Source organism: Bison bison, unplaced genomic scaffold (genome assembly GCF_000754665.1).
Source record: "Bison bison bison isolate TAMUID 2011002044 unplaced genomic scaffold, Bison_UMD1.0 scf7180017862977, whole genome shotgun sequence".
In the NCBI taxonomy this organism is placed as follows: domain Eukaryota; kingdom Metazoa; phylum Chordata; class Mammalia; order Artiodactyla; family Bovidae; genus Bison; species Bison bison.
In genome coordinates this window covers 12,653-23,989 of record NW_011493549.1, presented here as the reverse complement: position 1 = coordinate 23,989, position 11,337 = coordinate 12,653, and the positions used below count along the sequence as shown (strand labels likewise).

The 11,337-nt window shown below is 38.5% G+C and overlaps 1 protein-coding gene across 1 annotated transcript; it reads right to left on the bottom strand.

Moving 5' to 3' along the window:
• Window positions 1-9,991: 9,991 nt before the first annotated feature.
• On the bottom strand, window positions 9,992-10,939 carry LOC104983527 (olfactory receptor 56A3). Its single transcript, XM_010832956.1, has one exon. The coding sequence runs from the start codon at window positions 10,937-10,939 to the stop codon at window positions 9,992-9,994; it is 948 nt and encodes a 315-aa protein (XP_010831258.1).
• Between the last annotated feature and the right edge of the window lie 398 nt (window positions 10,940-11,337).

Genomic DNA, 11,337 nt, shown 5'->3' with positions numbered 1-11,337 from the left:
GTCATGTATGGATGTGAGAGTTGGACTGTGAAGAAGGCTGAGCACCGAATAATTGATGTTTTTGAACTGTGGTATTGGAGAAGACTCTTGAGAGCCCCTTGGACTGCAAGGAGATCCAACCAGTCCATTCTGAAGGAGATCAGCCCTGGGAGTTCTTTGGAAGGAATGATGCTAAAGCTGAAACTCCAGTACTTTGGCCACCTCATGCCAAGAGTTGACTCATTGGAAAAGACTCTGATGCTGGGAGGGATTGGGGGCAGGAGGAGAAGGGGACGACAGAGGATGAGATGGCTGGATGGCATCACTGACTCGATGGACGTGAGTCTGAGTGAACTCTGGGAGTTGGTGATGGACAGGGAGGCCTGGCGTGCTGCAATTCATGGGGTCGCAAAGAGTTGGACATTACTGAGCGACTGAACTGAACTGAATAGTGGAGCTCAACTATTAGTCTAATAGTTTTGAAGGTCAGGTAAAGGCAACTTAAGTAACCTAGAGATTGAACAAGAAAGAGAAGTAGGAACCAGCTAAGCAAAGAGGATGAAAGAGTATCTCAGAAAGTGACAGCTGCACATAGGAAGGCTGTGTGTCATGTTCTAGACATCTAGGAAAGGAAAATAAAGCTCAGTAAAAACTAGATGTATTCCATTATTTAATTGAAATCATTTAAAATGTCAATTGGAACCCTCATCCATCAGAATAGAGATTTATTAAAATGTATTGATCTTGATTAGAATATTGATATATGCTTTTACTTATTGTTTTTATGTGAGTGCATGACTGAGTGACTTCCCTTTTACTTTTCACTTTCATGGATTGGAGAAGGAAATGGCAACCCATTCCAGTGTTCTTGCCTGGAGAATCCCAAGGACGGGGGAGCCTGGTGGGCTTCCATCTCTGGGGTCGCACAGAGTCGGACACGACTGAAGCGACTTAGCAGCAGCAGCATACTTACTTTTCATATAGTAGCTCACAGTGCTATGCAGGAGCAGAGCAATCAGTGGTCAATTTATTGTTCTTCACTGTGAGATGAAGAAGAAGAAAAAGTGCAGGACAGAAAGACAGAACTTTGCAGGGTGAAAGTTTAAGTAGATCATGGGATGTATCCTTGGTACTTTAAGTAAAGACTGAAAGAACCAGACTTTGGGAGAAGTGGTGAACTTTTGGAAGATTTTCTGTCCATGGTCAAAACAACATAATACATGTATAAGTTGTCATTGAGGCACACAAGCTTACATCTAGAAAGGATCTCCTAAAACAAATTGTTCACTCATCTCAAGTAATGGAGTAACATGAAAAACAGTGAGAATACCTCATTTGTTCCCAGGAATTTTTTTTTTTTTTGGTGGTTGTGCAAGGCTCACAGCTCAGAACTTCTAACTCTATCCAATGCTTTCTTATGTTGCCAAGTACTTTAATGCCATTACAGGTACATTATTCCATCCCTAACCCTCTTCATTTAAGAAGAATATATTCCTGGAATTAATACTTGTATTGTTTCAAATCAAACTTTAAGCTCCTGAAAGCAACAGTAATGTTCTGTTTCTTTTATACTTTAATAGCCAACAGAAGATTCCCAGGACACCAAGTGTGCTTACAAATTGTCCGATCAATTGGAGTGAGTGAAGTTGCTCAGTCGTGTCTGACTCTTTGTGACCCCGTGGACTGTAGCCCCCAAGGCTCCTCCATCCATGGGATTCTCTAGGCAAGAATACTGGAGTGGGTTGCCATTTCATTCTCCAATTTGGAAGCAATGTCCAAATAGTCTATTTTGTATTTCACTCTTACTGTGTTGTTGTTGTCACTAAGTCATGTCCAGCTCTTTTGCGACCCCATGGATTGTAGCCCACCAGGCTCCACTGTCCATAGTATTTCCCAGGCAAGAATACTGGAGTGGGTTGCCATTTCCTTATCCAGAGGATCTTCCCGACCCAGGGATTGAACCCACATCTACTGCTTGGCAGGTGGATACATTACCGCTGGGCCACCAGGGAAGCCCAATGGAGTACTATTTACCCATGAAATGTGAACTACTGAAGCACACGGCCCTGTGGATGAAACTCCAAAACATTATATTAACAAAAGGAGCTGTTGACCCTAAAAATAAAAGAGTCAGAAACAAATTAAGAAGCAGAACAAAATAGAGACAGACATAAATACAGAGAACAACTTTTGGTTCCTAAAGAGGAGGGGAGTTAGGGCTTTGGATGAAAGAGGTGAAGAGGATTAAGGGGGATAGCCTTCTAGTTATAAAATAAATGTCAGTGGGATGTAATGCACAGCATAGGGAATAGAGTCAATAATATTGTGATAACTTTGTGTATTGACAGATGATTACTAGACTTATTGTGATGATCAATTCCTAAAGCATATAAATGTCAGATAGCTCTATTGTATACCGAACCAATATAATATTGCAAATCAACTATACTTCAATAAAAACAAACAGAAAGAAAATTCATATAAAGGCCAGTCAGTTTATTTTACCAGCAAAATTTGGGTTTATTTAGATATAGCTGAGAAACTGCAATTCATGACAAGCAAGCTATACATAACAAAAGCCACAGGCAAGACCGACAAACAAAAGTTATTTTGGAGAAACAGAAGAAAATTAGGAGGGATTTGTTTTGAATGAAAGTCAATTGGAGAAAAATGAAAGTTCAGGGCAATGATGGTTTCTCACTGGTTGAGTTGCTGGGGTAGTGGATTTCTTGTAGGAGATGCAATGTACATTTTTCACTGTTAAGCCTATGTTGTTGTTCAGTCACTTCAGTCATGTCTGACTCTTTGCAACCCCATGGACTGCTGCACACCAGGCTTCCCTGTCCTTTACCATCTCCTGGAGTTTGCTCAAACTCATGTCCACTGAGTCAGTGTTGCCATCCATTCTGTCATCCCCTTCTCCTGCCTTCAATCTTTCCCAACATCAGGGTCTTTTCCAATGAGTTGGCTATTTGCATCAGGTGGCCAAACTATTGGAGCTTCAGCTTCAGCATCAGTCCTTCCAATGAATATTCATTGGTTGATTTTCAATCAATCATTAGTTGATTCAAAGGTTGATTTCCTTTAGGATTGACTGGTTTTATCTTCTTGCAGTCCAAGGGGCTCTCAAGAGCCTTCTCCAGTACCACAGTTTGAAGGCATCAGTTCCTTGGCACTCAGTCTTTTTTATTGTACAGATCTCACATCCATACATGATGTTTTTCCAGTAGTCATGTTTCTGCCCATAGTTGATGGATATTTCCTATTGACAACTCTTCTGTTGGGGTCTACAATAGATGATTCTTCCTGTAAATTGACTTCCAGTGGTACTGTATGAGAGTTCCTCCTTCTGGCATCTTGACTCCATTTCAGTGAGGTCTCCTTTTGATAATTGTCACAAAGCCAAGCACAGAATACATCTCGCCTGATTCTATTATATGAAACTGCAAAATATGGAAAGCTAACGCAGAGATACATTAAATAACCACTGCTTGACTAAGGCCAGGGGTAGAGGAAAAGTTCAGCTGCAAGTAAACTGAGGCAACTTTTCTTCAGTGATGGGAATAGTCTTTTTCTTGATTTTGGTGGTCGTTAAAATGATGCACACTGTATAAAAACTCTTTATTTCAGATGCATCTTATTATGTATAAACACTATCTTAATAAAAAAGAGAAAAAAATACAAACTCAAAAAACCAATGAGGAAATAAGGATGTCAATTTATATTTAATCAACTTTAAACATTAAAATATTACAATTTGCTATAATTAGTTGTGCCTGTGGGAGGAGATGAGCTCAAGGTCTTCCTACTCTGCCATCTTGGCCACTTCTGCAGCACTGTTTACTGAAGCCCTCTCTGGTTTTGTAGTTAAAATAAACTTATTGTAGATAGTGTATGAGATGAGACTCATTTTGTGCTTTTCCAATCTCATATGTCTGTTTTTGCCTTTTATTGGACCGAAGCAGATGTTGAACACTTAGTACATTCATGACTATCTTCATACATTCCTTTAAAACTTTGTTGTTGTTATTTAGTCACTCAGTCATGTCTGACTCTTTTGCCACTTGATGGACTGCAGCCTACCAGGCTCCTCTGTCCATGGGATTTCACAGGCAAGAATACTGAAGTGGGTTGTCATTTCCTTCTCCAGGGAATCTTCCCAATCCAGAGATCAAATCCACATTTCCTGAATTGTCAGGTGGATTCTTTACCACTGAGCCAGCAGGAAAGCCCTCTTTTAAAACTCACTAACAGAGAAAAATGAGGGACACTACCACTTATTGTGACTTGCTATTTTATTCAACAGCAGAATGTGTCTGTGCTCCTTCTTTAATCCTCTGGATATGAGAGGGGAAATAATTCCCAAAAACCCACAAACAAGTAAAAATTAAAAAATTAGATGGGGAGGGACAAGAGGTTTTGCCATCAGATTTTATGGAAAATATTAAATTTTGAAAAAAAATTGTATTTTGTATTTCTATTACTTCATGTAAAAAAAACCAAAAAACCAAACTGCCCCTGGAGCCCACCTTTATGGCAGGAGCTCTGAGGACACCACCCAGACAGATACAGGACTTGCAGGTGGTTCTGATAAGTCAGTCCAGAGAGATAAGAAACAGCTCACAGAGTGCATCCACCTCTCTTCACTGGACCCTTTGTCCATTTTTTTGGTCTATATCTTCAGTTACCAAGTTTAGAACATGAATACCAGACTGGTTAATATTGCCTCATATTTTTTTCTTTGTACATTTTGTCTCTATATATCTTCTGCATTATTTCTCTCATTCTTTAATTTAAATAAGCTGCATTTCTGTATTTTTATCTACATAAGTTTTTTTTTTTCCCCTGCAATGTCAAATCTATTATAAACCCATTCAGTGACTTTTAATTTTTTTCAGATATTATTTATTTTTACTAAAAAAAATTTATTTTTATTATTTCATTAATTTCTTTTTTTTAACCTTCATTTTCTTTGTTTTTCTCTCTCCTTTAACATATTTATAATATTAGTTTAATATTTTTTGGTTTATAATTGCGTCATCTCTGTAAATTTCTGTGTCTGCTTGTGCTAACTAGCTTTTCTCCTGGTTATGGGTCACATTTTCCAGCATCTTAGTATGGATATTGGTTTTTGGTTAGATGTTGAGAATCTTACAACATTGGAAATCTAGTTTTTTTGGTAGTTGTTTTGGTTTAAAGAGTGTTTTAGTTCATTTGGGCTGCTGAAACAAAATATTACAGGCTGAGTAGCTTGTAAACAACAGAAATTTCTTTCTCATAATTCTGGAGACTGAAAGTCCAAGATCAAGGCACCAGCAGAGTTGTTTTCTGGAGAGGCCCTTCCTCCTGGTTCATTACTGGTGACTTCTAGCTCTGACCTGACATAATGGAAAGGTGAGAGGCTTTTGTGGAGTCTCTTTTATAAGAACAGCAAACCCGTTCATGAGGGCTCCACTCTCATTTGACCTTGAAAGTGAAGTTGCTCAGTTGTGTCCGACTCTTTGCAACCCCGTGGACTGTAGGCTACCATACCAGGCTCCTCTGCCCATGGGATTCTCCAGACAAGAGTACTGGAGTGGGTTGCCATTTTCTTCTCCAGGGGATCTTCCCAACCCAGGGATTGAACACAGGATCTCCCGCATTGGAGGCAGATGCTTTAACCTCTGAGCCACCAGGGAAGCTTGGCACCTCCCAAACGTCCTACTTCCTAATAGCATCATCAGTGAGGGTTGGGATTTCAACAGATCAGTGAGGGAGGGGCACAAAAGTTCACACCAAAGAGAGGAGTATGTGAGTTTGTTTTGGCAAGCCAGTAAGGTATGTTTTGATCAGGCTGTCCGTCTCAAGATTTGTTTTTAGTTTCTTAAGGTAGATCTCGAGTAAACTTATCTCCCGGGCTAGTTTAGTATCACCAATTATATATGGCTATCCTGGAGATCCTCCTGAATACCAGATATTGAGTATAGTCTCTCCACTCTGGATGGCTATGAAAGTGTTAGTCACTCAATTGTGTTCTACTCTTGTGTGATCTCATGGACTGTAGCCTGCCAGGCTCCTACATCCATGGGGTTATTCAGGCAAGTATAATGGAGTGAGTTGCCATTTCCTCCTCCAGGGGTCTTCCTGACCCAGGAACTGAACACATCTCTTTCATTGGCAGTCAGATTTTTTACCACTGAGCTACCTGCGAAGCCCCTGTTTCAAACATGAGCTTTCAAACCTACATTTGCCTGTCTTTACTTGTCTCTCTTACTGTACTGTGAGTTCTTTTTGACCAGGGACAGTGTGTAATTCATCTGTTTTCTAGGAATTATGGTATAGGGCCTGGCACATAGGAAAGAAAAACAAAACTTAATGAGTTTTTTTTTTTTTTTTAATTTTCCAGTAGCCAACATCTAGGTTATGGAGTCCTAACATAAAAGTAAGTACAACTTTGCCAACAATAAAAAAAATCCACTAAAATTATACATCACAAGTAATCTTATCTTCCTATACACAAAATAGGGCATACAACCATACATAAGATTTACAATTATACAAAAAGAAAAATATAAATAAGTACTTCATTAGTCACTAGCATTAGAAAGTCCTCATTGACAAAGACAATGTGTCCCTGGTCTTGGAATTAGATTCTCACTCTTATATTAGGTTCTACTGTAAGCAGCTAGATCTGAGGATTTTCTGCTACTTTTCTTAGCTTTTACCTACATAGCACTTCATCTAGAAGGGCTAGAGTAAAAATATAAATATCTAATTACTGTTTTGGAGAACAAAGTTCTTACTGTTGAGCTGTTATCTCTGCTAGATTAGACTGTGGTGTGTTTTCTCTGGTTTGTGCCTGATTCGGATAATGGACCTCCTTTTTCAGTCTTAATTTCTTCTGTATGTTTATAGTTTAGAGGATTATGTTTCTGTTTTGGCTCAAACTCAAGTTTCTGTTATAATGTTCTGCTTAGACTTTCAGATCCTTTCTTAGATTTAGGTCTGGACTTTCTGCCAAGTGTCCATGGCCTTGGACCCCTACTTTAGGTTTTTCTTGGCTATATCCCTCCTATCTATTGATGTTTCCCGCTTCTTCCTGAACTACTGCTTCTTCCAGGTTCAGAGACTTTGCACTTAAACACATGGACCTTGCCTACTTACTCATTTTTGCAACCTTAGCACCATAACAAGGATTTGTTTACGTTAGGGATAATGCATATTTGATAGATGATTGTTGTTAAATGTTGGCCCTGAAGGGCCATCACCATTTTCCGTATGTGCTCTGCATTGTTCTCCCAGCTCAACATCCTGTGTCTGCTGGGTCTGCTCTCAAATACGTCTCATTCTTTCTGGATAGAGGAGGAAGGATGTGACTATGGGTAATGTGTGACCAAACTGCAAGGTCTCACCAACAAAATCTGAGCTTTAACATTTTATCAATAACGGCTATCAGGTTTGAAGAGACAGGTTTCCTGCTCAGATGGTTGAATGGATAATAAATTATAATAATCTCACTATTGAATATTTCGTGGAAAATATATTCTATTAAAATAATTCAGTTAACTTGAAATACATACACCTGTGTGTAAATAGTATAAAAAGAAACTTAAAGAATTATAAATTATGATTATTATCATCTACCTTCTGGTAAACCTTTGATAATAACACTTACTTACTCTAGCACTAAGCACTAATAGTCCCTACTTATGATGAATAAAATCTTTATTTACATTTTTCCTCAGGCTAACTTCAATGATTTATACAGCACTCATTTTCAGCTTTGTCACTGCAGGATTTGAAGACTATATGTTGTAAAAAGCCAGTATATAAGCCATCTTTTATTTTAATCTTTACACATTGGTTTCTATGAATTAGCATTCATAATATGAACCTTTTAATACAAGAAATCATTATTTAATGTTTAAAACTGTGGCTTCCTTATCTCCATGTGGCAAAGCAAAGAAAAAGAGAAAATTACAGCAAAGAAGAAAGAAGATGGCTGTACCTCTTTTCCAAAATAGATTCATTTATCCTCAATTCATTTGGTCTCCTCTCCATTTGGAGTCTAGTGCTGCATTAATTAATATAGTAACCACAAGTCACATGTGACTATTGAGCATTTGAAATGTAGATAGTTCCAGCTGAAAAACGCTTTAAATATAAAATACACACTGGATTTCAAAGTTGTTGTTGCTTAGTCACTCAGTTGTAGTCACCTTTTTTGTGACCCCATGGACTGTAGCCTGCTAGATGCCTCTGTGCAGGTGGCTTCCCAGGCAAGAATATTGGAGCAGGTTGCCACTTCCTCATCCAGGGGATCTTTCTGATACAGAGATTGAACTTGGGTTTCCTGTGTCTCTTGTGTTGCAGGCAGATTCTTTACCATTGAGCCACCAGGGATTTCAAAGACGTAGCACATAAGAAGAGTGTACACTATTTCACTATTAAATTGTTTTATATTCATTGTGTACTGTAATGATAATGTTTAGATTATATTGGAGTAAATAAAATATACTATTATAATTAACTTTTAATTTTTTGATTTGGCTACCAAAAACCCAAAATTAAATATGTGGTTCAAATGGAGAGGAATATTCTAGAAGACATCTTCCTTTGTATCACCCATTTTAGAGAAATAAAGCCATTGCTAAATCTGTTTACTTTGTTTATCAAATGAGACTGTCAATACTGCCTTGATATGGGCCACAAACGTATAAATGTATATAAACAAAACAATGTAAAGCTTTCAGACATATATTTTTAAAATGTGAACATCATACTGGCCTATTTGGGAGACAAAGTTATGTAAAATTTCCTTAGTCCTGGGAAAGTATGTGCTCTAAATCTTACAATGTAGCTCATTGAAAAAATTTGTTTACATTCAAGTTTTTTCTACTGGAGAGGTCTGGGCTTGATATACAAACACTTTTACCCTAATACAAATCTGTCCACAAAGTTTTAAGTTAGTACATTAATGTAATATTGTTAAAACTTGAAGACTTTAATATTTTCTAAGATTTAGTGGCCTAAATTTAATTTAGAGGAATATTATATCTGTATTCATAAGACCTTCCCATTGGCAACCAGTTAGGCACATTTTAGACGAGATAGGATTTTTCTTATGCTAAAATCTTTGGGAAAATGAAATTTTGGGGAGATCTTTCATTTGAGAATTGTGTATTCCTGGAATTAATGTTTGTGTTCCTCCAAATGAAACTTTGAGCCAATGAAAACAGCAATAATGTTTTAATATCTTTGTACTTTAATAGCTAACAGAATTCCCAGAGATACAAGGTATGCAAAGAAACTGTCCAATGAAAAGAAAACAATGTCCATCTAGTCTGTTTTATATTTCAGAATTATTACTAGATCTCATTTATAATGCTTGCAGTTCTTTAACTCAGCAGAGCTCTATTTGCATACCAGAAACGGTGACATTGCCAAAAATCACCTTGCTTTCTAGAAGAGAAGATAGAGACAAAGGCCCAGACAAGAACAGAGCAGGGACCAGAAACAGAAGTGACAAAGAAAGACAATCATGTGGTCGAAGGATGAGAGAAAAAGACCAAATTAAAGACTGGTAGCAATTCTCCACCATTCAGGACTGAAACGTCAACTCTTACTTTTATTCTCCAGTATGTTCCTTACTGTGGAAATAATAAGACATTACACATTATACAACACAATCCACCAAATATCCACAGTTGTATACTTCACATTATAAATTTTATGTCATATTAACAGTTGGCTATTCAGGAAAGTAAATCTTTCATTTGAGAGCCTGCCCTAAGGAAGCATTTTATACAAAATAGGATAATAGATGTGGTAAAAAAGGAGAAAGGACCAAGAAAATTCCTGATTAAAGAGTGAGAGAAAGAGAAACTCTAAATGAAACTTCAGCATTATTAAAGGGAGACACATAGACAGTTCATCCAGTTTGAGAGTAAAACTTATGAACTTCAGTCCACTCATCCATTATTGATTCAAAAAGCATCCTATTTTAGGAATGCAGAGATCTAAGTTGTCTTAATTACCAACCTTTTTTCAGTAACCTCTGGATTCCTTGCTTGATCTCCTGGGTTCGCACCCCATAGACAATGGGGTTGAGGGCTGCAGGGATGACATGATGGAGGACATTGAGCAAGACTGGCACATCAGGGGACACCTTCTTCTTTGCCACATGAGTGAGGACAAAGACCAGGAGGATGGTGCTGAAGAAGAGGATAAGGATGAAGTGGGAGCTACAAGTGCTTAGGGCCTTGGCCACAGCTCCTTCTGCCTTGAGTCTCAGAACAGCCCTTAGTATGAGGGTGTAGGAGAGGAAGATGAGGATGAGGTCAGATCCCAGCAGAGTCCAGCCTCCAGCAAACTGGTAGACACGATTGATGGTGACATCATCACAGGAGAGCCTGGACACAGACATATTGGCACAGATGCAGTTCTCAATGACATTTCTCCCACAATAATGGAGTCGTACAGAGAGGATGGGGATGGGCACTGTGAAAAGGACATTTCTGGCTAAAATAAAGATAGTTGCCTTTGCAACAAATTGGTCTGTGATGATGGATGTGTACCTCAATGGTTGGCAGACGGCCACATAGCGGTCATAGGCCATGACCATGAATGTGCAGGACTCCATGGCAAGGAAGCAATTCATGATGTACATCTGAAGGAAACAGGTAAAGAAGCTGATCGATCTGAGATCAAACCAAAAGATGGCCAGGACCTTGGGGATGACGGTGAGACAGAGCACCATGTCCAGCAGGGAGAGGAAGCTGAGCAGGTAGTACATGGGCTTGTGCAGAGAGGCCTCCAGCCGGATGGTGATCAGGAGGGTGGTGTTGGCCCCCATGGCCAGAACGAAGAGGAGACTGAGGGGCAGGGATAGCCAGTGCTGCCAGCTGGGGGACCTGACAAAACAGTTCAGGAGGAAGTCTGAAATCTCAGTGGTGGTGCTGCCATTTTGGTGTGCTGTCATATTTTGTCATATAGTTCTACTGCTTTCTTTTAGTGATCTGTAAAATTAGGATAAAATTTAGCTACTGATTCAAGGTGCATTGTAGTATAAGTTGCTTTAATTAAGTGAAACTGTTGCATCCTAGCAGATTTTCCAGAGCCAAAGAAATTTATTTGTGTATCCTTTGTGCCATGCTACTGGTATATTCCTTTTATGTTAAAAAAATAGAACTGGAGTGATATGATTTGTCTATATATGCTGGATTTATTCAAGATTTATTAGAACTTTTAAATTATAGAAACTAAAAGAAGGAGAAAATAACTTAGAAAACTACTTTGTGAAAGGTGAATCTCTAAATTTGTACTCCTAAGTTTCTTCCTCTTTTTTGCTTTTATGGACTACATAGACTACCATGCATA

Excerpts from the sequence above, each read along its gene's own strand:
- LOC104983527 (XM_010832956.1), bottom strand. The coding sequence starts at position 10,939 with ATGACAGCACACCAAAATGGCAGCACCACCACTGAGATTTCAGACTTC.